Source organism: Oncorhynchus clarkii, chromosome 6 (assembly GCF_045791955.1).
Source record: "Oncorhynchus clarkii lewisi isolate Uvic-CL-2024 chromosome 6, UVic_Ocla_1.0, whole genome shotgun sequence".
NCBI classification, from domain to species: Eukaryota; Metazoa; Chordata; class Actinopteri; order Salmoniformes; family Salmonidae; genus Oncorhynchus; species Oncorhynchus clarkii.
The window spans coordinates 41,474,266-41,501,499 of NC_092152.1; the positions used below are offsets into that span (position 1 = coordinate 41,474,266).

The 27,234-nt window shown below is 41.7% G+C and overlaps 3 protein-coding genes across 6 annotated transcripts in view; 1 reads left to right on the forward strand and 2 right to left on the reverse strand.

The window, feature by feature from the left end:
- LOC139411157 (zinc finger protein 131) overlaps positions 1-18,448 on the reverse strand; it is a 30,218-nt gene extending 11,770 nt beyond the window's left edge. The window contains exons 1-2 of the mRNA XM_071157057.1: positions 18,395-18,448; positions 634-703 (exon numbers count right to left, since the gene is read on the reverse strand). The gene's annotated coding sequence lies outside the window, so the exon portion shown is untranslated. The remainder of the gene's footprint in view (positions 1-633; positions 704-18,394) is intronic.
- Positions 1-27,234, reverse strand: part of LOC139411161 (cAMP responsive element binding protein 3-like 3 like) — an 80,912-nt gene that overhangs the window by 48,329 nt on the left and 5,349 nt on the right. The window lies entirely within an intron of this gene.
- LOC139411159 (selenoprotein P) lies at positions 17,551-21,581 on the forward strand. 4 transcript variants are annotated; one of them, XM_071157061.1, is made up of 6 exons: positions 17,551-17,831; positions 18,015-18,130; positions 18,837-19,067; positions 19,233-19,445; positions 19,574-19,691; positions 19,788-21,581. In XM_071157061.1, the coding sequence occupies exons 3-6, from the start codon at positions 18,865-18,867 to the stop codon at positions 20,463-20,465; spliced, it is 1,212 nt and encodes a 403-aa protein (XP_071013162.1). In that variant the 5' UTR covers positions 17,551-17,831; positions 18,015-18,130; positions 18,837-18,864; the 3' UTR covers positions 20,466-21,581. The 4 variants fall into 4 exon arrangements, with proteins under 4 accessions (XP_071013162.1, XP_071013161.1, XP_071013164.1 ...); XM_071157060.1 differs by lacking the exon at positions 17,551-17,831 and having other exon boundaries at positions 17,997-18,130; XM_071157063.1 differs by lacking the exon at positions 17,551-17,831 and having other exon boundaries at positions 19,788-20,447.

Consider the following 27,234-nt stretch of genomic DNA (forward strand, 5'->3'; position numbering starts at 1 on the left):
ATTATCTAAATGCTATATAACTTGTAGACGATTTGAACATGATTTGGAAAATACAAATTCAGGGGGGGGGGGGGGGGGGGGGGGGGGGGGGGGGGCTAGTTACTCCATTTGAGGGGGGGGGGGGCATTTGCCCCCAACACACTCAGCTTCAATTTGACTGCTTAATTAAAAACATATTACATTTTGTTTTCTAAACAAGTGGATTATTTATCTTTAGGCTCAGCTAATGGTATATGTATAAAACATTTATAGATCTAACTTAATGGGATTATATATAACACTTTTAATAAATGCCTAAATATTAGATCAACTTACCTCAGAGTAACTTAACATGTTTAGATAATCAAGAGTAGTGGAAGGCAGGAATAGTGTTTGACATTTTTTTGTGTGACATACAGTAAGTGTCACAGGTCAGAGGTCACCTTTGAGTGTACTCCCTGAGGGTGCCACCGGAGGGCATCCTTATGTTTTCTAGTGTCCAGGTGAGCCTCCCCTGGCTTATTGGGTTCATCTGGTGTATGACTATTTAGGTCCTCTGTGAACAGGTCTCTTGTTTTGTTTAGTGATTCATGTGGCAGTGTGTTGTTGTTTTTGCTGTTTAAGCGGCAGTAAATGTTCTGGATTTGTGCTCACCTCTGCCTGCTGTGTTTCTCTGCTCCTGGGTCCAAGTTTATATGAGGCTTATTGTCACAGTAAGTGGTTTCTGTGAGAATTACAGGGTGGAAAGTTAGCCTGGGGGGCTAGTTACCCCACATTAACCTATTATATCATAGAATAAAACGTAGATCTCCTAAACCTGTGTTAACCTCCGACCTTGTTTTCTGTGTATATCCCATAACTCAAATTATTTTCCCCATTGAACCAGAAGTGGAAAATGTTAACTAATTTCTGCTTTTAGGGCTACAAGCTGATGAGCTCTGTAGCGAGGAATAGTAATGGTGTCTTTTTGTAGGCACTAACAGAGGCTAACTCCGCCATGGCTCCTTGGCCAAAGCTTATGGGGAAATTCATGTTTTTTGGGGTATGGTTTTTGGTATAAATGCTGAAAATAACATATGTTGTAAACACAGGCGTAGGATATCTTATCTTATGTGTGTTCTACTGTATGAGAATCTTTATCGGCTAACATCACTTTTTGGGAATTTGTCTATGTCATCAAAATAAGCACATACAGGTTTCATAATCATGTTAACAGACTGATATTCTCATAGAACAAAACATATATCTCCTAAGCCTGTGTTAACCTCACATTATTTTTGGTGTGCAGTATATCCCAAAACACTGTTCTTTACCCATGAATTTCCTGCTTAAAGCAGGTTGATGTTTATTGTCATGAATCTTGCCCTGGAGCCAGAACTAAGCGAGTTCTGCTAGATGGGCCAGCTGTCAAAATGTGTTATCTTAAAAATTCATAAAAACAAAAATGAGCTTTTGGTCTTAATTTAAGGTTAGGTTTATGCATTAGGGTTAGCAGTGTGGTTAAGGTTAGGTTTAAAATAATATTTTATGACTTTGTGGCTGTGCCCGCTAGAGACACTCGACAGAGCTACCTCCAGGGCAAGATTTGTGACAATAAATGCCAACCTGCCCATAGCAATGGCCAATGAACCAGATGAACTACAAGCTGGTATGGGGCCTCAGCATTTTCTTGAGTTTATTTTTACAGGGACAGTGCATATTAATCAACGTTTTAGTAAAAGTTCTGGTTTCAGCCAGCTGGCAAATTTTTAAACTGCAGTCCCTGGGCAGGTTGTGGATAGAAGCATTACATTTGGTACAAACATTCCGTAGGTTTGTAACAAATTGGTTGTGACTAGATGGAGTACATCTGACTGAAAGTGACTTTTCATACCCGGTTAGGAGAACATTTTAGCTAACCCTTTCCTTAATCTTAACATTAACCTAACCTGCGACAACAAAAGTCACATCTGGTCATAGCTGTAAACCACCAGGTCAAAACCATTCAAACTTAACCTGGAAGCAAGTTTTTTTTTTTAAATGGCTGCCATAAAAGCTGTTATCTGACAGATAAAAGAGGAACTAATTAAATATTTTCACCAGGAAGCTGAATTCAAAATGGCCACCAATGTAGATGAATGAATGAATCCACAGTAATGAATCCACAGTAATTTTTAAAACACCTTTTAAAGTGACATTTTCATTTAAAAATAATGAAATAAACTACTAATACATCAAATGTAAAACATTCTGATTAGTGTAGAAAATAAAGTACGTAGGGCTCTGATTCGCTTGTGCCACAATGGCACAATGTAGTGCATGATAATCCAGGATCCTAGCATCGACACTTCTGAGAAGCTTTGGCAGCGTCTTGGAAGAGTGTCCAAAAAGGAGTCCAGTAATCAATTGTTTTAGCGCATCCATATATTTCTGGTGAAGGGCACCAGAAAGATTTCAGAATTGTCTTGTCATAAAGAACACAGCTGGTGTATCTCTCAAGCAATGTTAACCAGCAGATTGCTTACAGCTGGACTAGGGTCGGACAGGTTTCCTGTGTAGATTAAGACACAGTGGAGGCGGCAAGAGAAAAAGGTACCCAATAGAGGGATGAGAAATGCGTTGTACTCCCAATTGTTCCATTATCCCAACCGTTACACGAGAAGATTGAATGACTGCTAGCTTTTCTGGAAAACTGCAGTTTTCATCCTCATGCTAGCAAGCAGTAGCCACAACAGCCATTATGGAATGGCACGTACCATTGAACAAAAAAGGGGCTGATTGGCTGACTCTGCCATTCCAAAATGATCAGGGACCCACGATGTAATTCCGTTTCCGTAATTCTGTTACCGTATGTAAATCCACTTCACCAAAATCTTTTTTTTTTTAACTCAAGGTGTCATGTCAAAGCTGACACCCCATTTTCTCTACAGACATCTTTGATTCTTAATTCGGAGCAGATATTTAAGTCTTTGGAAAACATGGTTGCATGAGAAACTGAGATTTTACCGTAATTCTGTTTTCAAACTTTGCATCTGCACAGTTCTTCCAGTAAATGCATTTGATTTAATTATGTATTTACTGACTAAATAATAACACAGAATTCACATACACACTTACATGAGACAAAAGTCCCTAGTGGACTGATAAGATATGACGGCTATTTACACAATGGAGAGCCGGTGGGGAAAGAGAAAAAGGGACATTTATCGTGTATACATTCTATAACTATTCTCACATTAATCATATACCTTGCACATGAACCACCGCCTGTCTGTGTAAGAAATGTAATGTATTTATGTGTAGATGTCTTTGTTCATCTCTCTGTTGCAACCAATCAATCCTTCTATGGGAAGGGCTTGATGGGTGTAAGGCTCTAGTTGTCCACCAGAGGCTCTTTTCTTCCTTGGGTAGGTAGTCAAAGTTCTACCCCTTACATGCACAACTGCAGACTGTCAAGGTTTTGGTTTAGAGAGGTTATCATCTTCACCTAATGTTGAGCGTTTAAGAGTTTATAACCATTTCAACGAGTAGCCACAGCTGCACGCTTTCAGGTCTGGGAGTTTCAGCCATTTGTAATGTTTAGCTAACACTTCACGTCTGCTGGTCTGAAGATGTTAATTCTTAGCAAGTCCTTTTAAGCACTCTGGTCGAAAAGGGTGGTTCCGTCACACTGACACGCTCTTCTGGCCTCATTCGGGGCGTGGCTTAGTTGATGTGCAATGGTCATGAAAAACCATTCTCATTAGAAAACCAAAATCACATTCCTATCATAACAGAAATAGTTTAATCTTTCTTCATATTGCATTAACATCATAATGGATGGAAACTTGAAAGCCGAAGGGGGTTTCCTTCCTAAGTTACAGTATTTGGTTCATACAGTTTTTAATAACCTCACAAAATGAAAAGCAATATGACATGATTATTCCCACTGACCATTCTTAACATTCCTATCTTAGAAATATTGTTCCAATATTAACTGTTTGGGTGTTATAGTTTTGGCTGCAAAGGCATTCCTTTGGTTGTTACTGAAGAGCAGAGAGAGAGAGGGAGTTTCCCTCCACCACCAGCCATACTACTCGTTCTGTGTGTGATTTCCTGCAAGACCGGAATGTCAGTGTTCTGCCATGGCCAGCGACGAGCCCGGATCTCAATCCCAATGAGCACGTCAGGGACCTGTTGGATCGGAGGGCGAGGGCTAGGGCAATTCCCCCCCCAGAAATGTCCGGGAACTTGCAGATGCCTTGGTGGAAGAGTGGGGTAACCTCTCACAGCAAGAACTGGCAAATCTGGTGCAGTCCATAAGGAGGAGATGCACTGCAGTACTTTGCTGGTGGCAATGCCAGATACTGACTGTTACTTTTGATTTTGACCCCCCCCCCCCCCCCCCCCCCCCTTTGTTCAGGGACACATTATTCCATTTCTGTTCTGTGGAAATTGTTCAGTTTGTCTCAGTTGTTGAATCTTGTTATGTTCATACAAATATTTACACGTTAAGTTTGCTGAAAATAAACGCAGTTGACAGTGAGAGAACGTTTCTTTTTTTGCTGAGTATATATTATCCGTAGCCGTCTATTTACCACCACAGACCGATGCTGGCACTAAGACCACACTCAACCCACTCTATACAGCCATAAGCAAACAATAAAATGCTCATCCAGAAGACCTACCAGTGAAGCATCACAGGCTAGTATGAGCGGAAGCTCCAGGTTGCAGTGAACTAACACCTGGCTAGTAAGTAGATGTCTCTTAGCTTCCTCAAAAGCACTTTGGCTTTTCTGTGACCATTTCCATTTGACATCTTTCTGCAGTAGAGCAGTCATAGGTCAGTTCACAGATTTTGAATGAATTTGCCATAATAGTTAAGTAACAAAAGAAAAGACCTGAGCTCAGTGGTGTTTGTAGGAATGGGAGCCTTCTCAATAGCTTCAGTTTTCTGTTTCATGGGGTGTATTCCCTCTGCTGTTATCACATGACCTAGATAGGCTATGCTGTTCTGGAAGAAATACAATTTCTCTCTTTTAACCTTGATTGCACTTTCAGCCTTTTTAGCACTTCAAGACTTCTCATGTGCTCAACTGTGTCACGCACTGTGATAAGTATATCATCAATATAGCAGATTACCCCATCTATACCTTGTAGTATCTGATCCATCATCTTCTGAAAAATAGCTGGCGCACAGGCGACACCATAAAGACGCCTGTTGACCTTAAACAACCCCTTATGCATATTAATGGTGAGATAGTGCTTGGAGCTAACTGTACTTGCTGGTATGCCTGATGAAAAATACAGCTTTGTGAACTTCTCACCCCCTGTCAGCTTTGTGAACAAGTCCTGAGTACTTCCAGCCACGGATTGATAGTTACCTTGTAATGTTTTTGGTATACACACAATTTGGAGCAGCCCACTCACTGGAGTAAGAAACCCTTCTGACTCCAACTTGACTAGCTGTTTTTCAACAGCTTCTGTTAGTGCATACAGCACTGGGCGAGGCTTGCCCAGGCTGTGATGCCTTTTAGCATTCCCAACTCTGGCTGAAACACAGAGGAATATTTTTCACACAAACCCTCTAATGTCTCTACAGCTGTTACTCTGTGTACATGTGACCAGTCTAGCTTCAGCTGACTGATCCAATCTCTACTCAGCAGGGCAGGACCATTTCCTTTGACCACCAGCAAGTCTATCATTTTTTGTGCTCCCATTACACTTGACGTTGACTGAGATTTTCCCTCTTAGAACTAGTGACTGTTTACTATATGTTTTTTTTAACAGTTTGCAGGGCTTTTGCCTTTTTGAACGTGCGGTTGTACAACCTCTCTGATATCACAGAAACTGCTGCATCTGTATCAACTTCCATTTTGAGTCTCACATCATCTACCCTTACGTACACACAGTATGGTTTAGTCATGTCTTTACCTGTATCTAATGTAAACAGTTCAGTTCCATTTACGTTACCCGACTCATATTCAGTGAAGAAAATGGCTGATCTCCCTTTTATCAGACGTCTGGCTCTCATTTGAGATGTAATGCTCATCACTCTGGCGCTTGAGTGCGACGCAATGCTCGTCTCTGTTGCGATGACATTCTTGTCCGCTCTCTCGCTGGTGTGCGTTGGCCTGGTGCTAATCAATCAATCAATCAAATTTATGAATCCCTTCTTACATCAGCTGATGTCACAAAGTGCTATACAGAAACCCAGCCTAAAACCCCAAACAGCAAGCAATGCAGGTGTAGAAGCACGGTGGCTAGGAAAAACTCCATAGAAAAGCCGGAACCTAGAGAGGAACCAGGCTATGAGGGGTGGCCAGTCCTCTTCTGGCTGTGCCGGGTGGAGATTATAACAGAACCTGGCCAAGATGTTCAAATGTTCATAGATGACCAGCAGGGTCAAATAAAAACAGCAGCATAAATACTGGAGGCTGAGACAGGAGGGATCAGGAGACACTGTGGCCCCGTCTGACGATACCCCCGGACAGGGCCAAACAGGAAGGATATAACCCCACCCACTTTGCCAAAGCACAGCCCCCACACCACTAGAGGAATATCTTCAACCACCAACTTACTATCCGGAGACAAGGCCGAGTATAGCTCATGAAGATCTCCACCATGGCACGAACCCAAGGGGGGCGCCAACCCGAACAGGAAGATCACGTCAGTGACTCAACCCACTCAAGTGGCGCACCCCTCCTAGGGATGGCATGGAAGATCACCAGTAAGCCAGTGACTCAGCCCCTGTAATAGGGCCAGACTACACTCAATCATAGGACCTACTGAAGAGATGAGTCTTCAATAAAGACTTAAAGGTTGAGACCGAGTCTGCATCTCTCACATGGATAGGCAGACCATTCCATAAAAATGTTGCTCTAACTGTTTGCTTAGACATTCTAGGGACAGTAAGAAGGCCTGTGTCTTGTGACCATAGCGTACATGTAGGTATGTACGGCAGGACCAAATCGGAAAGATGGGTAGGAGCAAGCCCATGTAATGCTTTGTAGGTTAGCAGTAAAACTTTGAAATCAGCCCTAGCCTTAACAGGAAGCCAGTGTAGTGAGGCTAGCACTGGAGTAATATGATCACATTTTTTGGTTGTAGTCAAGATTCTAGCAGCCGTGTTTAGCACTAACTGAAGTTTATTTAGTGCTTTATCCGGGTAGCCGGAAAGTAAAGCATTGCAGTAGTCTAACCTAGAAGTGACAAAATAATGGATTAATTTTGGGGGGGAAAGAAAGTTTCTGATTTTTGCAATGTTACGTAGATGGAAAAAAGCTGTCCTTGAAACAGTCTTGATACAGTGCCTTGCGAAAGTATTCGGCCCCCTTGAACTTTGCGACCTTTTGCCACATTTCAGGCTTCAAACATAAAGATATAAAACTGTATTTTTTTGTGAAGAATCAACAACAAGTGGGACACAATCATGAAGTGGAACGACATTTATTGGATATTTCAAACTTTTTTAACAAATCAAAAACTGAAAAATTGGGCGTGCAAAATTATTCAGCCCCTTTACTTTCAGTGCAGCAAACTCTCTCCAGAAGTTCAGTGAGGATCTCTGAATGATCCAATGTTGACCTAAATGACTAATGATGATAAATACAATCCACCTGTGTGTAATCAGGTCTCCGTATAAATGCACCTGCACTGTGATAGTCTCAGAGGTCCGTTAAAAGCGCAGAGAGCATCATGAAGAACAAGGAACACACCAGGCAGGTCCGAGATACTGTTGTGAAGAAGTTTAAAGCCGGATTTGGATACAAAAAGATTTCCCAAGCTTTAAACATCCCAAGGAGCACTGTGCAAGCGATAATATTGAAATGGAAGGAGTATCAGATCACTGCAAATCTACCAAGACCTGGCCGTCCCTCTAAACTTTCAGCTCATACAAGGAGAAGACTGATCAGAGATGCAGCCAAGAGGCCCATGATCACTCTGGATGAACTGCAGAGATCTACAGCTGAGGTGAGAGACTCTGTCCATAGGAAAACAATCAGTCGTATATTGCACAAATCTGGCCTTTATGGAAGAGTGGCAAGAAGAAAGCCATTTCTTAAAGATATCCATAAAAAGTGTCGTTTGAAGTTTGCCACAAGCCACCTGGGAGACACACCAAACATGTGGAAGAAGGTGCTCTGGTCAGATGGAACCAAAATTGAACTTTTTGGCAACAATGCAAAACGTTATGTTTGGCATAAAAGCAACACAGCTGAACACACCATCCCCACTGTCAAACATGGTGGTGGCAGCATCATGGTTTGGGCCTGCTTTTCTTCAGCAGGGACAGGGAAAATGGTTAAAATTGATGGGAAGATGGATGGAGCCAAATACAGGACCATTCTGGAAGAAAACCTGATAGAGTCTGCAAAAGACCTGAGACTGGGACGGAGATTTGTCTTCCAACAAGACAATGATCCAAAACATAAAGCAAAATCTACAATGGAATGGTTCAAAAATAAACATATCCAGGTGTTAGAATGGCCAAGTCAAAGTCCAGACCTGAATCCAATCGAGAATCTGTGGAAAGAACTGAAAACTGCTGTTCACAAATGCTCTCCATCCAACCTCACTGAGCTCGAGCTGTTTTGCAAGGAGGAATGGGAAAAAAATTCAGTCTCTCGATGTGCAAAACTGATAGAGACATACCCCAAGCGACTTACAGCTGTAATCGCAGCAAAAGGTGGCGCTACAAAGTATTAACTTAAGGGGGCTGAATAATTTTGCACGCTCAATTTTTCAGTTTTTGATTTGTTAAAAAAGTTTGAAATATCCAATAAATGTCGTTCCACTTCATGATTGTGTCCCACTTGTTGTTGATTCTTCACAAAAAAATACAGTTTTATATCTTTATGTTTGAAGCCTGAAATGTGGCAAAAGGTCGCAAAGTTCAAGGGGGCCGAATACTTTCGCAAGGCACTGTATATTAGTCAAAAGAGAGATCAGGGTCCAGAGTAACGCCGAGGTCCTTCCCAGTTGTACAACTGTACAACCATCAAGATTAATTGTCAGATTCAACAGAAGATCTCTTTGTTTCTTGGAACCTTGAACTAGCATCTGTATTTTGTCTGAGTTTAAAAGTAGAACATTTGTCGCCATCCAATTCCTTATGTCTGAAACACAGGCTTCCAGGGAGGGCAATCAAAATGTACAGCTGTGTGTCGTCTGCATAGCAGTGAAAGTTAACATTATGTTTCTGAATGACATCACCAAGAGGTAAAATATATAGTGAAAACAATAGTGGTCCTAAAACGGAGCCTCGAGGAACACCGAAATTTACAGTTGATTTGTTAGAGGACAAACCATCTACAGACACAAACTGATATCTTTCCGACAGATAAGATCTAAACCAGGCCAGAACTTGTCCGTCTTGACTAATTTGGGTTTCCAATCTCTCCAAAAGAATGTGGTGAGCGATGGTATCAAAAGCAGCACTAAAGTCTAGGAGCACGAGGACAGATGCAGAGCCTCGGTCTGACACCATTAAAATGTAATTTACCACCTTCACAAGTGCAGTCTCAGTGCTATGATGGGGTCTAAAACCAGACTGAATAGTTTCGTATACATCTTTTTGTCTACAGGAAGGCAGTGAGTTGCAGCACCAACAGCTTTTTCAAAAATGTTTGCGAGGAATGGGAGATTCGATATAGGCCGATAGTTTTTAAAATATTTTCTGGGTCAAGGTTTGGTTTTTTCAGGAGTGGCTATTACTGCCACTTTTCGTGAGTTTGGTACACATCCGGTGGATAGAGAGCCATTTATTATGTTCAAAATAGGAGGGCCAAGCACAGGAAGCAGCTCTTTCAGTAGTTTAGTTGGAATAGGGTTTAGTATGCAGCTTGAAGGTTTAGAGGCCATGATTATTTTCATCAATGTGTCAAGAGATATAGTATTAAAAAACTTGAGTGTCTCCCTTGATCCTAGGTCCTGGCAGTGTTGTGCAGACTCAGGACAACTGAGCTTTGGAGGAATACGCAGATTTAAAGAGTTTTTTTTTAAACAGTTTGCAGGGCTTTTGCCTTTTTGAACGTGCGGTTGTACAACCTCTCTGATATCACAGAAACTGCTGCACCTGTATCAACTTCCATTTTGAGTCTCACATCATCTACCCTTACGTACACACAGTATGGTTTAGTCATGTCTTTACCTGTATCTAATGTAAACAGTTCAGTTCCATTTACGTTACCCGACTCATATTCAGTGAAGAAAATGGCTGATCTCCCTTTTATCAGACGTCTGGCTCTCATTTGAGATGTAATGCTCATCACTCTGGCGCTTGAGTGCGACGCAATGCTCGTCTCTGTTGCGATGACATTCTTGTCCGCTCTCTCGCTGGTGTGCGTTGGCCTGGTGCTAATCAATCAATCAATCAAATTTATGAATCCCTTCTTACATCAGCTGATGTCACAAAGTGCTATACAGAAACCCAGCCTAAAACCCCAAACAGCAAGCAATGCAGGTGTAGAAGCACGGTGGCTAGGAAAAACTCCATAGAAAAGCCGGAACCTAGAGAGGAACCAGGCTATGAGGGGTGGCCAGTCCTCTTCTGGCTGTGCCGGGTGGAGATTATAACAGAACCTGGCCAAGATGTTCAAATGTTCATAGGTGACCAGCAGGGTCAAATAAAAACAGCAGCATAAATACTGGAGGCTGAGACAGGAGGGATCAGGAGACACTGTGGCCCCGTCTGACGATACCCCCGGACAGGGCCAAACAGGAAGGATATAACCCCACCCACTTTGCCAAAGCACAGCCCCCACACCACTAGAGGAATATCTTCAACCATCAACTTACTATCCGGAGACAAGGCCGAGTATAGCTCATGAAGATCTCCCCCATGGCACGAACCCAAGGGGGGCGCCAACCCGAACAGGAAGATCACGTCAGTGACTCAACCCACTCAAGTGGCGCACCCCTCCTAGGGATGGCATGGAAGATCACCAGTAAGCCAGTGACTCAGCCCCTGTAATAGGGCCAGACTACACTCAATCATAGGACCTACTGAAGAGATGAGTCTTCAATAAAGACTTAAAGGTTGAGACCGAGTCTGCATCTCTCACATGGATAGGCAGACCATTCCATAAAAATGTTGCTCTAACTGTTTGCTTAGACATTCTAGGGACAGTAAGAAGGCCTGTGTCTTGTGACCATAGCGTACATGTAGGTATGTACGGCAGGACCAAATCGGAAAGATGGGTAGGAGCAAGCCCATGTAATGCTTTGTAGGTTAGCAGTAAAACTTTGAAATCAGCCCTAGCCTTAACAGGAAGCCAGTGTAGTGAGGCTAGCACTGGAGTAATATGATCACATTTTTTGGTTGTAGTCAAGATTCTAGCAGCCGTGTTTAGCACTAACTGAAGTTTATTTAGTGCTTTATCCGGGTAGCCGGAAAGTAAAGCATTGCAGTAGTCTAACCTAGAAGTGACAAAATAATGGATTAATTTTGGGGGGGAAAGAAAGTTTCTGATTTTTGCAATGTTACGTAGATGGAAAAAAGCTGTCCTTGAAACAGTCTTGATACAGTGCCTTGCGAAAGTATTCGGCCCCCTTGAACTTTGCGACCTTTTGCCACATTTCAGGCTTCAAACATAAAGATATAAAACTGTATTTTTTTGTGAAGAATCAACAACAAGTGGGATACAATCATGAAGTGGAACGACATTTATTGGATATTTCAAACTTTTTTAACAAATCAAAAACTGAAAAATTGGGCGTGCAAAATTATTCAGCCCCTTTACTTTTAGTGCAGCAAACTCTCTCCAGAAGTTCAGTGAGGATCTCTGAATGATCCAATGTTGACCTAAATGACTAATGATGATAAATACAATCCACCTGTGTGTAATCAGGTCTCCGTATAAATGCACCTGCACTGTGATAGTCTCAGAGGTCCGTTAAAAGCGCAGAGAGCATCATGAAGAACAAGGAACACACCAGGCAGGTCCGAGATACTGTTGTGAAGAAGTTTAAAGCCGGATTTGGATACAAAAAGATTTCCCAAGCTTTAAACATCCCAAGGAGCACTGTGCAAGCGATAATATTGAAATGGAAGGAGTATCAGACCACTGCAAATCTACCAAGACCTGGCCGTCCCTCTAAACTTTCAGCTCATACTGATCAAAAAAAAGAAAAGACTGATCAGAGATGCAGCCAAGAGGCCCATGATCACTCTGGATGAACTGCAGAGATCTACAGCTGAGGTGAGAGACTCTGTCCATAGGACAACAATCAGTCGTATATTGCACAAATCTGGCCTTTATGGAAGAGTGGCAAGAAGAAAGCCATTTCTTAAAGATATCCATAAAAAGTGTTGTTTGAAGTTTGCCACAAGCCACCTGGGAGACACACCAAACATGTGGAAGAAGGTGCTCTGGTCAGATGAAACCAAAATTGAACTTTTTGGCAACAATGCAAAACGTTATGTTTGGCATAAAAGCAACACAGCTGAACACACCATCCCCACTGTCAAACATGGTGGTGGCAGCATCATGGTTTGGGCCTGCTTTTCTTCAGCAGGGACAGGGAAGATGGTTAAAATTGATGGGAAGATGGATGGAGCCAAATACAGGACCATTCTGGAAGAAAACCTGATGGAGTCTGCAAAAGACCTGAGACTGGGACGGAGATTTGTCTTCCAACAAGACAATGATCCAAAACATAAAGCAAAATCTACAATGGAATGGTTCAAAAATAAACATATCCAGGTGTTAGAATGGCCAAGTCAAAGTCCAGACCTGAATCCAATCGAGAATCTGTGGAAAGAACTGAAAACTGCTGTTCACAAATGCTCTCCATCCAACCTCACTGAGCTCGAGCTGTTTTGCAAGGAGGAATGGGAAAAAAATTCAGTCTCTCGATGTGCAAAACTGATAGAGACATACCCCAAGCGACTTACAGCTGTAATCGCAGCAAAAGGTGGCGCTACAAAGTATTAACTTAAGGGGGCTGAATAATTTTGCACGCTCAATTTTTCAGTTTTTGATTTGTTAAAAAAGTTTGAAATATCCAATAAATGTCATTCCACTTCATGATTGTGTCCCACTTGTTGTTGATTCTTCACAAAAAAATACAGTTTTATATCTTTATGTTTGAAGCCTGAAATGTGGCAAAAGGTCGCAAAGTTCAAGGGGGCCGAATACTTTCGCAAGGCACTGTATATTAGTCAAAAGAGAGATCAGGGTCCAGAGTAACGCCGAGGTCCTTCCCAGTTGTACAACTGTACAACCATCAAGATTAATTGTCAGATTCAACAGAAGATCTCTTTGTTTCTTGGAACCTTGAACTAGCATCTGTATTTTGTCTGAGCACAGGAAGCAGCTCTTTCAGTAGTTTAGTTGGAATAGGGTTTAGTATGCAGCTTGAAGGTTTAGAGGCCATGATTATTTTCATCAATGTGTCAAGAGATATAGTATTAAAAAACTTGAGTGTCTCCCTTGATCCTAGGTCCTGGCAGTGTTGTGCAGACTCAGGACAACTGAGCTTTGGAGGAATACGCAGATTTAAAGAGTTCGTAATTTGTCCGTAATTTGCTTTCTAATGATTATGGTCTTTTCGTCAAAGAAGTTCATGAATTTATCACTGCTGAAGTGAAAGCCATCCTCTCTTGGGGAATGCTGCTTTCTAGTTAACTTTGCAACAGTATCAAAAATAAATTTAGGATTGTTCTTATTTTCCTCATTTAAGTTGGAAAAATAGGATGATCGCGCAGCAGTGAGGGCTCTTCGATACTGCATGGTATTGTCTTTCCAAGCTAGTCGGAAGACTTCCCGTTTGGTGTGGCGCCATTTCTGCTCCGACTTTCTGGAAGCTTGCTTCAGAGCTCAGGTATTTTCTGTATACCAGGGAGCTAGTATCTCATGACAAATGTTTTTTGTTTTTAGGGGTGCGACTGCATCTAGGGTATTACGCAAGGTTAAATTGAGTTCCTCAGTTAAGTGGTTAACTGATTTTTGTACTCTGACGTCCTCGGGTAGGTGGAGGGAGTCGGTAGGGCATCTAGGAATCTTTGGGTTGTCCGAGAATTTATAGCACGGCTTTTGATGATCCTTGGTTGGGGTCTGAGCAGATTATTTGTTGCGATTGCAAATGTAATAAAATGGTGGTCCGATAGTCCAGGATTATGAGAAAAAACATTAAGATCCACAACATTTATTCCACAGGAAAAACTAGGTCCAGAGTATGACTGTGGCAGTGACTATGTCCAGAGACAAAAAAAAAAAACCCCACTGAGTTGATGATGGCTCCGAAAGCCTTTTGGAGTGGTCTGTGGACTTTTCCATGTGAATATTAAAGTCACCAAAAATTAGAATATTATCTGCCATGACTACAAGGTCTGATAGGAATTCAGGGAACTCAGTGAGGAACGCTGTATATGGCCCAGGAGGCCTGTAAACAGTAACTATAAAAAGTGATTAGGTAGGCAGTATAGATTTCATGACTAGAAACTCAAAAGACAAAAACTCAGTCGCTTTTTTTTGTGTAAATTGAAATTTGCTATTGTGAATGTTAGCACCACCTCCGCCTTTGCAGGATGCGCGGGGGATATGGTCACTAATCTAACCAGGAGATGAGGCCTCATTTAACACAGTAAATTCGTCAGGCTTAAGCCATGTTTCAGTCAGGCCAATCACATCAAGATTATGATCAGTGATTAGTTCATTGTCTATAACTGCCTTGGAAGTGAGGGATCTAATATTAAGTAGCCCTATTTTGAGATGTGAGATATCACAATCTCTTTCAATAATGACAGGAATGGAGGAGGCCTTTGTTCCAGTGAGATTGCTAAGGCAAACACCACCATGTTAAGTTTTGCCCAACTTAGATCGAGGCACAGACACTGTCTCAATGGGGATAGCTGAGCTGGCCACACTGACTGTGCTAGTGGCAGACTCCACTAAACTGTCAGGCTGGCTAACAGCCTGCTGCCTGGCCTGCACCATATCTCATTGTGGAGCTAGGGGAGTTAGAGCCCTGTCTATGTTTGTAGATAAGATGAGAGCACCCCTCCAGCTAGGATGGAGTCCGTCACTCCTCAGTCAGCAGGATTGGTCCCAGAAAGAGGGCCAATTATCTACAAATTCTATCTTTTGGGAGGGGCAGAAAACAGTTTTCAGCCAGCGATTGAGTTGTGCGACTCTGCTGTGGAGCTCAACACTCCCCCTAACTGGGAGGGGGCCAGAGACAATTACTTGATGCTGACATCTTTCCAGCTGATTTACACACTGAAGCTATGTTGTGCTTGGTGACCTCTGACTGTTTCATCCTAACATCGCTGGTGCCGACGTGGATAACAATATCCCTATACTCTCTACACTCGCCAGTTTTAGCCTTAGCCAGCACCATCTCCAGATTAGCCTTAACATCGGAAGCCCTGCCCCTTTGTAAACAGTGTATGATCGCTGGATGATTCGTTTTAAGTCTAATACTGTGGGTAATAGAGTTGCCAATGACTAGGGTTTTCAATTTGTCAGAGATAATGGTGGGAGGCTTCGGCATCTCAGACCCCGTAACGGGAGGAGGAGAGACCAGGGAAGGTTCGGCCTCTGACTCTGACCCGTTGCATAGTGGGGAGAAACGGTTGAAAGTTTCTGTCGGCTGAATTAGAGACACCGGTTGAGCAATTCCAACAGCATTTTCCTCCAGAAGTCATGAGAAAATTGTCCGGTTGTGGGGACTGTGCGAGGGGATTTATACTACTATCTGTACTTATTGGTGGCACAGACGCTGTTTCATCCTTTCCTACACTTAAATTACCCTTGGCGAGTGATTGCGTCTGAAGCTGGGCTTGGAGCACAGCTATCCTTGCCATAAGGCAATCGTTCTCCTGAATATTATGAGTACAGTGACTGCAATTAGAAGGCATAATGTTAATGTTACTACTTAGCTTCGGTTGGTGGAGGTCCTGACCAATCACGTCCGGTGTGAAAAAGTTTAATAAAAAAAGTTGAGTGAGAGGGGGGGGGCACACGTGTATATATAAAACGGTCATTAAAAAGTTAAAACCGTAAGGTTAGCAACAAACCGCACAGCAGCACCTAAACAAGTCTACAAGTTGTGACCGGAAATGACATTGTTGCTCTCCTCTTCCTACAGTTGCAGTAAGTAGGCTTCTCTTTCAGTAGCATCCAGATGCTTGTTCCAATTCGCTTGCTTCGTGTCATTGTTTCCCACTTGACGCGAGCGGCGTGCCCTGGCTATGTGTCCTTTCTTCTTGCAATCCCGACGCTCAAAATCTTTGTAGTGGCACTATTCTGGGTTGTGCCCTTTTCCAGCGCAATGGTAACATGGTTTACCTGTTGCTTCCGTTTTCTTGGCAATGGTTTTCTTCTCGACTGCATTTGCTTTAAAAGTATTTTGTGAAAACTGCTGTGCACTTTTCTTCGTTATTTCAAAATAAAAATTGCATATCCACAGCAAGTGCTAATGTAACTTTTTTTTGTGTGAGCTACGTTCAGTAAACGGTCTCTCAGCTATGCACTTTTAACACTGCACACAAATCTATCACGTAATGACTCTTCAAGAAAGTGACTCTCTCTCAGTTAACTCCTTGCATGAAACTTGCATCTTTCAGCAATAAAATGAATCTTTTCAACAGCATTTTTTCACTTGGTTCTGTGGCACACATAAGTCCATTAACAAATTGTGAGTCTTTCTGCCAACAATCGTCAGAAAAATGGCTTTAGACTTGAGCCCATTAGCTTCAAAATACTGTTCCAACCTTTCCAAATAGGCTTCTAAACTTTCCTCACTTTCCTCAAAGTGAAAATCCTCGGCCTTGCCGAACGCCATCTTCGGTGCTAGCTTTTCTACACAGACTGTGTCGATGGAGCTAACGCTTTCTTGCTCGCTCTGTTCCCCTTCGGACAAAAACTCCATTACCTCTGTTGCCAATCTGTTGCATCCCTTGTTAAAGGAAGCAGGGTTATTTTTAGTTATTGCAAAGAGAAACTCAATAGTATAAAGCATTATCATCCCAAAGAGGTTTATTTCCAACATGACAGCAGATACAACATAGCCGGTTTCAAGTCCATCCTAACCTGCTCAAAGGAAGCACACTAGAATACCTTGGCAAACAACCAATGAGGGCCTGCCAATAAAACTATGCACATCCAATCAGATACATATTTCCAATATCATGCACTGAACATGTGCATACCATTTTAACCAGGTGTGCTGCTTATCTCTCAAACACTATAGAAATTATTACTTTTAGGTCACTGTGCTCGAAGATAAGCCTTTTGGTTGCTAAAACCTCTTCATCATTGCCTTTCTCTGTGCATGCTGCCAGACAGTTCATAGGACAACTTTGGGGTTTGTCTTGCATTTATTTACAACACAGTGTAGCTTTCACGGGCAGCAAGTCCATACATGTTTTTTTCCATTTTACCTGTGTACTCTCCTCACTTTAATACAAACACACACACACACACTTTCGCCTCTGTGTTAGAGTTCTCTGTTTTGTGTCTGTGTCCAGTTAGGCAATCAGCCAATGCATTTGTGTTGGCCTGCTGGACGTGCTGGACACTGGCCAACCCCCACTCTCTCCCCTCACTCCCTTTTTTCACTTTTCCCCTCCAGAGAAAAACAGTCAGAATGTTTTGTTGTTTAACCATTCTGTTTCAGGCCAATGAATGAGACAGAGGTGATCATGCAGTAGTGAAAAAATCGAATTAAGGGGAAAATATTGGGCAATTACGTTTTAGTCATGTCTTTATTTTCCTAATGCAATGGCAGACAACATACAACTATAAAGCTGTCACGAGAGAGTTGACTTTCTTTCCATGTAACCCTTTCACACGCTCGAGTTGCTCGCGCTTTGACTTGACTTTCAATCAAGTCCGGTTCGGAAGGCGCTGTGAAACCAGAAAGTTCGACAGACAGAGAGCTGGCTGGTGGCCGAGATTACTTTCCATGTGTTCTGTGTACTCCCTTCATAAACACTTTTCAATTCAAATGTGATGACCATAAACTATTAACTACAGTATGATGGTATTACAAAAAAGTTACTTATTAAACTGCTGTAGTGCAGGAATCTGCACAGACCCCTTGTTGAACTTTGTCCTCCTTTCGGGCAGGCAGGAAAACAACACTGCTAGCATAAAAGGGAGAGCAGAGAGAGTTGAGGGTTGTTGTTCTTCCAGAAGCTACTGCTAGACCGAGCTGAGCCGACCGAGGGACTTTTTACTAGACAGTAAGTGACTGCAAAATCATTTCCTAACTTTTTGTGCATGTTGATAAGACCGAGCTTAATTAACTCGCTCTCTTTTTGACGTATATAAATAACCCTGTGATACCCGATCACTTGAACAAATTGAGACAAAGTGTTTTGCTATTTTGCTTGTGTTGTCTCCATATGGCATATAGGCTGTATTTGATCATTTCCAGTTGATTGGCAATTGTGTGTTTCTAAAATATGAATACGCGGAGAGCGAAAGAGAGAACTTTCTGCACTTACTCAGCCTCACCGAACTTTATTTTTCTGCCGTTCATCAGTATGCCTTTGGTTGTGCAATATACTTTCTAAAATAACAAAAAACAACAACAATATCTATCCCTATAATAAGTCTAGAAATGTAAAACATTTCATACTAATCCCTCATTTCTTTTCATGTCAGCAAATAAATACCTTTGTCTTTTTTTTAATGCCATTGATTAACTCGCTCTCTTTTAATTAATACGTCTGATAAGGGAAAGAGACGAAATTTAGGAAGATTGGGACGCAAGCCAAAATTGAGTTGATCTTTAACTATCTTGTGTCCTACTACCAGGCACAGTATTGGGACACAGAAAATTGTGACATGGCATTGAACTACTCTACAAACCTTGTCCTCATTACCTGAGCAGACTCGTATCTGACTTGCTTTTTATATATATATATATCTCATGCACCCCCTCAGCAGATCAAGCCTGCGGTGCAGCACCGTGATGTGGGTGAGACTAAGCCTGCTCCTGGCTCTCTGCCTGCTCCCTGGGGGCGGAACAGAGAGTGAGGGGGAAGGGACCCGCTGTAAGCAGCCACCTGGTTGGAGTATTGGGGAGGTGGAGCCTATGAAGGAGGTCATGGGCCAGGTCACGGTGGTGGCCCTACTCCAGGCCAGTTGATTGTTCTGCTTGGTGCAGGCATCCTTGTAAGTGAACCAGATAGGGCTCGGTTCCATTTTGGACCCTTAGCCACTTTCCTACCTATAGTGGAGTGTGGTTGTTATGCCTGTTCTTTTTGTTATTTGGTGATTACTTTAGACCATCTCTCCGTATCCTCACGTTTCACTTCCCTGTCGTGTTCCTCTGAGCAGATTGGATGGGCTGCGCCTGAAGCTGGAGGGTCAGGGTCTGGAGAATGTGACCTATATGGTGGTGAACCACCAGGGGGAGCAGGCCCAGCGCCTACACACCCTGCTGAGGCAGAAACTGTCTGAGAACATCACGCTATACAAACAACAGCCCAAACAGGAAGACGTGTGGCAGACCCTGGCCGGAGAGAAGGATGACTTCCTCATCTATGACAGGTCAGCTCCAGACTGTGGTCTCTCTGTCTGTCTGCGGTCAGTCTTCTCAGAAATACAAACCGTGCTCATCATGCTGTCTGTTCCCCTAACAATTATCCTTCTCTCGCTCTCTTCTCTCTCTCACCCAGATGTGGTCGTCTGACCTACCATATCTCCCTGCCCTACTCCATCCTGGGTACTCCCTATGTAGAGAACGCCATCAAGGAGACCTACTGCACACGCGTCTGTGGGGACTGCACGTATGAGGTACACACACACACACTGGGCGTGTCTGTGTTTGTATGTGAGAATTAGCTCTGAGTTATGGAAAACAAACCGAGACCCCTCTTTTCCCCCACACAGAGCAAGGAGATCCCAGCAGAGTGCAACAGGACAGTAGAGGCAAAGCCTGAGGGAGAGGAGAAGCCAGTCACCGGAAGGGAGACAACTCATGGTGGACACGGCCATCATCACCATGGTCACGGTCACAATGGCAACCGCCATGGTCACAATGGCAACCGCCATGGTCACGATCACCATGGTGAGAGGGGGATGGGGCGCGGTCATGATCATGGGGCCGAGCAGCAGCACCAACATGACACTGAGGGGCTCCAACACGGCCAGGCCCATGGCCAGTTGCACGTTGGTCAGGAGCATATGGGTCAGCAGGCGGTGCAACTGGGCCAGATGCCCCAGGAAGGGCAGCGAGGCCATATTATGCAGAATCCCTGAGTGAAGGGGAAGTCCAGGTGAAAGGCGGAGCACAGCTGACAGTGGAAGGAGGGGTCTGATCTAAGTCCCTCTTCCAAGGCCAGCTGATGCTGACACTGACGGAGGCTGTTTGGCGATGGGGTGAGCAACGAGCCAATCGGGCTCTGACACTGTGATGAGGCGCTGCCCGCCTCCTGACAGTGACAGGGACTGATGGGCCTCAGGGAGACCTGACAGTGACGCTCGTCCCTCGCTGACTGACAGCAGCCTCAGCCAGTCATGTGAGCCTGACCCCTGGGTGTTGAGAGCTGAGGGTGAGGGCTGCTGTAAGCAGGGCCATGGCTCTGTGACAGTTACCTTGCTATACCTTATAGGCCTCAGATTAACATCTGTGAGACAAACGCCCGGGGCGAACCGCTCTTATAACATCTTACCAACTAGTATTACCCTGGGACCGTGAAGCCACCCCTGACAGAGAGAGATGGGAGGACACACATTGGGTGTGGTAGGTGAATGCCAAGCCTAAACCCATTACGATATGGGGAAAAGGATTGCATTTGAGATGTGACCATAGTGATGGTAAAACGGCAAGGTGGGTGTCCTCCACCATCTCTGTCAGTGCGTTGGTGTCACCCTCCCAGGAGTGTATGGGGTGATTATGTTAACGTTTCTCCTGCTCTGTTTTGCTCCCTCCATCCACAGTGAAGGCAGGCGCAGAAACTACGCTCTAGTGGCGTCTGTCTGATGTCCGGCTGGGGAGAGGGGAACGGGAGGGACTTATAATATGACCACCCCCTAAAGTTCAAAATATCGAGAGCTTTGGAAGGAGTATGTAGTAGTAGTTGCCTATGCTGAACAAACTGGCATGATGGCTGGGAGAGATAGACCTGAACCAAAGTTGTTATACTCAGCGTTAGCAAAACCAATTTGGTTCAAATACATTATTGATAGTTCAGATTTTTTTTATTAGGCCTCCAAAAAAATTGGGATCTCACTAACATTTTACTTTTGCAATTTAATTAACTCTCAGGTGTTTTGGAGCAGTAGTGTGTTATGTAGATAAAGCTTTCAATCGTCAGCATCCATTGCTTACAGCTGTGAGGATGTGTGTTTAGTTAGTCACTGAGTTATTTTAGTTTGGCAATATTGCACATTTGTATAATGCACTCTTTGTGAACTAGCAAAATAGTGAACACTTTTTTTTCAACTAACAAATGATCGGGAACACTTTAACTAGCAAAATAAACCGTCTAGAATGAGAGGTGGGTAAACAGAAAAGATTGAACGATTGTTTGAATCCATTCTGTACTTAATGAAGGGCTCTAGGGGAAGACAACTGTCACCTAGAACACCTGATGCTTTGTACAGAACACGTTCATTCTGACTGTGGACTGTTAGGTGGTGTAGCATGTAAGAAACGACAAATAAAGATGGTTGATGCACTCATATTGCAATGTTGTCTTGTTTATCTACTCTGTGTGTGTGTGTTTGAGTGTACAGAGGGAGACACGGGAATATTTCGCCTTTTATAAGCCATGTTAATCTCTGGCCTGTCACCTGACAGACAGACTGATCTTTAGATTGATTTGTTGAAATGCAAACAAAACAAGTAGTGATTGCGTAACATTTTCAGTCAATCATTTGAGAAGCTTTTTGGAGGGTTTTCACTGTCAAAGAATTTGGCACGTTGCCTACACGTGTCTGGCACTTCAACACGTGACTCACATGTTAGTCAAGTAGTGGGAGTGATATGACCATGAAAATGGGTAACACTTTAATTTGGATAGTCTGTGGACTATCAGTAACATTTCAACTAACCCTAAACTTAACCCTGATCCTAACCCTAAACATTAACCCTTACCCTAGCCCTAACCCTTATTCAAAACCTAACCTTCACCTTAGCAAGCAGTTGCTTATCAACATATAGTATGACCATCTACAGATGGAAAATCCAGACGATCCAAATAAAGTGAGACCCCAAAAATGTATCGTTGTAATAATCACGGGCAACTTTTAAGTTTGTGTAAAGTTTGATGCATGATTTTAACAGTACATTAACGCACACAAGCGCTTTTATTATTCTACATTGAAAACAAACTTTGCCTGCAATTCAGAACAACCACCACCAGATAGAATAGGAGATCTGTAAAAGGTTCTAGAGCTCTCCTGCCAGAGTGAATCATTTTGTAGGTGCAGCCTGTAGACTAGTTCTTCTTATCAGAATACAGGTTAAGAGTCAGTGTTCCTTTTCCTTTGCGCAGAATACTGGTATCACAAAATAAATTCCAGGGAGGAAAATTGCTTAAATGTCAGTTGGGTCATTCCACCAATTCAGTGCCTGGTTGAAAAGACTTAATTTGAACATTCTGTCAGAAAGAGCACATGTTTAACTTCATAAGAGGTTAACTGATTTTAAAAAAATACTATAGTAAGTGCCAAATAAAGTAACGGGGTTGACGATTTCTTCTTAAATCAGCCATAAATCTACTTATGACCGGGGGAATGGGAGCTTGCTGTGTATGACCGGGAGTGGCAATTGAATCAAGATTCACAAAAAAATTGAAATTATAAAAACAATTCTATCCTGTCTATGGGTAACAGGGTTGACATTTTCTAATCTACCCACTCAGTTTCCCACCACAAAACACCAAAAAAATTCCAAAAAGAGTAGAACCAGCTGACCTGCTTTTTTACTATTAAATGTTAAAATATTTTAAAAGGAATAGTTTCACCATAACAGGGTTGACCATAACAGGGTTGAATAGTTTCACGTAACAGGGTTGAATAGTTTCACGTAACAGGGTTGACCTTAATGAGGGACAGACGTAAATGAATCATTAATCACATTCAATAAATAATTTTCTTCAGAAATTACTGTCAAAGCAACAAAATAACTAGGACTTCACGATGAGGGTGAACTTGGATACATTTTAGGATTAAGTGGGTTAAAATCTTCCTAAAGTGATACAGGGTTGACGGAGGGACATGACAAAATGTTTAAAGGCTTGCTAAAGTGCCAAAATTCCTCATATAAAACATTCTCAGTATGGTCTATATTATAGGGAACTTCATTTATTATAACAAGCCTTTAAAATTCAATATTGGTGGACAACTTCTAATTAAAATATCAAAGGGACGCAAAAGGAACTTTTTGTGGAACAACCCAGTTATGACAATAGTCAACTCCCTCTCTGTCTGTCAGTGTAGGCTGCTGAGGGGAGGTTGGCTCATAACAATGGCTGGAATGGAGTGATGTGTATGATACATTTCCAGCCACTATACTCCATTCAAGCCATTCAACACCATTCCAGGGGCTCCCGAGTGGTGCAGCGGTCTAAGGCACTGTATCTCAGTGCCTTAGGAAATGAATCCAGATACAGCACTGGACGTTTGAATAAAAATGAGTAATGCCAATTGTTGACAAGCATGTACCTGTTAATTAAGATAACTGTTTGACGCCCCCTGGATTGACAATTCATTGAAAAATTGTATGGTTTAAAGAAATTAGGTAAAAGAGTTGGCAAACAATCAATTGAGACATTTTGACATTTTACTGTCCCGTTGGGATTTTGTGACTAAACTTAAAAAAAAATATTAAATTATATTACCAAACCAAGATAAACGACAAAACACAATGGGAAAAGACTGCAGTACCTTCAATTATATTATGGGCAGAAAAGTTGATGGGATCACTTATAACAAAACCTTCAGATAGTGCCAATCATTCCAATTACTATTTCACTAGTAGAACTCAGAAGTGAAATGCCAACATTGAATCATCATATTTGTGTATACAAGATATACAGTAACAATGCTATTTTGAATTTGGTCAAGTTAGTGTTGCAGAGCTGGAAAATCGATTCTAACCCATCAACAGGGTTGGGGAGTAACGGATTACATGTCATTAATTACATGTAAGGGATTACAAAAAACGGTAACTGTAAATCGTTACGTTACCAGCAAAAAATATTGTAATCAGATTACAGATACTTTTGAAAACTAGATGATTACTTCGAGAATTACTTTTAAATTCAGAAAGGATGTTTGCGAAAAAATTATATTTGACACTTCTCTGTTTTCTCAATGACATTCAAATCAGAGGCCACCATGATGACACACCAAGTGTGTTTGATTGATCACGGGAAAAGAGCAGGAATAGGTTTTTGTAGGCGTCCGTCCAAGCCATGTCTCAAGCCATTCCCACAATCGTGCAACTGCTGTCTGCATCCAAAGATTATCCAACTTGAATAAACGCTTGGAGGTAAGGATGACAGCAGTGGTTTACTCTATGGCGATACGGATATCACTTATTATTGATATCTACATAGTGCATTGATGTGAATCACACTGCTGCTCTCATTTAGCTATTTCACTTTACGGATTGTGGTTGTTGTGGATGACTGTTCACAAATCTAAATGTGTATTTGAACCCAATAATGGTTGAATTCAAAGTTAATTTGACTATCAATCATTATTTTTGAAACCAGTGGACAGCCAGTGAAAAATGTGCTCTTGCAACAGCTGCATAGTGCGGATCCAAGCCTATGGAATAAATTAGGGATTTTATTGCTCAATCTAATTGATGCTAATGAAAAAAAAATCCATATGTCTAATGGACACCAAATGGAAGCTTGCACACTTTTGATATACTTAAAAGGGGCAATCTGTAGTTGCTACACACACATACACACACACACACACACACACACTTGAAGTTGGACGTTTACATACACTTTTGTTAGAGTCATTAAAACTCGTTTTTCAACCACTCCATGACCCCAAGCATACTTCACAGTTGTGGCAAAATGGCTTAAGGACAACAAAGTCAAGGTATTGGAGTGGCCATCACAAAGCCCTGACCTCAATCCTATAGAACATTTGTGGGCAGAACTGAAAAAGCATGTGTGAGCAAAGAGGCCTACAAACCTGACTCAGTTACACCAGCTCTGTCAGGAGGAATGGGCCCAAATTCACCCAACTTATAGTGGGATGCTTGGGGAAGACTACCTGAAACATTTGACCCAAGTCAAACAATTTAAGGCAATGCTACCAAATACTAATTGAGTGTATGTAAACTTTTGAACTACTGGGGAATGTGATGAAAGAAATAAAAGTTGAAATAAATAATTCTCTCTACTATTATTCTGACATTTCACATTCTAAAAATAAAGTGGTGATCCTAACTGACCTAAAACAGGGATTTTTTTACGAGAATGTAATGTCAGGAATTGTGAAAAACAGTTTAAATGTATTTGGCTAAGGTGTATGTAAACCGACTTCAACTGTAGACATTTCCAGTTACAATAGTAATTTACAACATTAACAATGGCAACACTGTATTTCTGATAAATGTTCTGTTATTTTAAATGGGACAAATGTGATTTTCTTTCTAAAACAAGGACATTTCTAAGTGCCCCTAAACTTATGAACGTTAGTGTATATATCCATTGATTCTTGAAGAATATAAATTATAAATGCCTCATGAGTTCAACTGTCACACTCCATGAGAACCAAAAATATAAGCTTGTTGTCCCCCAATGTTTGTAAACATTGTAAATGTAAACAAACACTGTATAGCCTCATAACATGGTCAAAACAATACTTTTTAAATCATGGATGGTCAGTAATTGCATTCATAGCTCTGTCTTAATCTGAGAGTGGTTACATTTCTCCAGGCCCATTCCTCAGCTTTTTACCAAAACAGAGGTAGGATGACCGTTTTGTTATTGTTTCATCTTTGGATTTTCCCTTTAAACAGCTGCATATTATCAAGATATCAAAGTGTCACCAACAAAAAGGTAAACAACAGGCCTAGAGCAAATGCAGCTTATGGAATTCATTTTTCACATGTAAATAGCACTTTTCAGTAGTGCTCAAAGCATGTTATTCCATGAGTGCAGCATTTATTTGTCAACTTGAATCACTGAGCCCAATCAGTTCTCCATGACAACAAAATCATAAACAACAGAATAGTGCTGGCTAATAAGTGCTTAGTTTTGGGTTAAACAATTTGGCTAATCTATACTTCCAAGTCCTATTCTTGAAGATCAAGGGGTATAACATTTATTGGAATGACTGGAATTCTAATACACTTTAGTTTTTAAGGTATATAATTGAATCATATGTAGTAGAAAGTGATGGTTTAGAAGACTTACTTAACCAACCCATAAAGTACATTTTAACATCCATATATGGCCAGCTGTATAAACTTTGAACATTGATTTACCTTGCAATAGATGTCGTTCAATTGGTAACCATGTAAAAGTAAAAAAAAAAAAAAACTATAATCAGCGTACAATGACACCTTTGTTTTTAGGGCCTGGATTTCTAATCCCTTGATATTATTGTTGGATCTAATTGTAATAGCTAAAATTTTGATGGCCATAGTAAATAGATGTGCTGATGCTGATAGTGGACAACCTTGTTTTACTGCTCTTGACAGTTTAAAACTTTCTGAGAAGTAGCCATTATTTACTATTTTACACCTAGGGTTACAATACATGATTTTAACCCATTTTATAATAGATTCTCCGAAATTGAAATGTTCCAGGCATTTATATATAAACTCCAGGCGTACTTTATCAAAAGCCTTTTCTAAGTCAGTTATGAATAGCAGACCTTGTTTCCCAGTTTTGTCATAGTGTTCTATTGTTTCCAGTACTTGCCTTACATTATCTCCAATGTATCGTGCATGCAAAAAAAAACCTGTCTGATTAGAATGAATAATGTCCGACAAAACCTTTTTAATTCTACACGCTATACATTTTGCTCGAATTTTTTGCATCACAATACTGAAGTGTAACAACACCTGTTTCAGTAATAATGAAAATCAGACCTTCTTGTTGAGTGTCTGATAATCTACCATGTACATATGAGTGGTTAAAACATGCTAATAACGGCCCTCTGAGTATTTAAAAAAAAAGGTTTGGTATATCTCAACTCGTACGCCATCCAGCCTTGGAGTTTTCCCGGATTTAAAGGCTTTAATTGCGTCAAGAAGTTCCTCCTCTGTAATTTCGCCTTCACATTAGTCTTTCTGTACGGCTGTTAATTTGACATTATTAATAGAAAAAAAAATCCAGACAATTAGCTTCGGTTA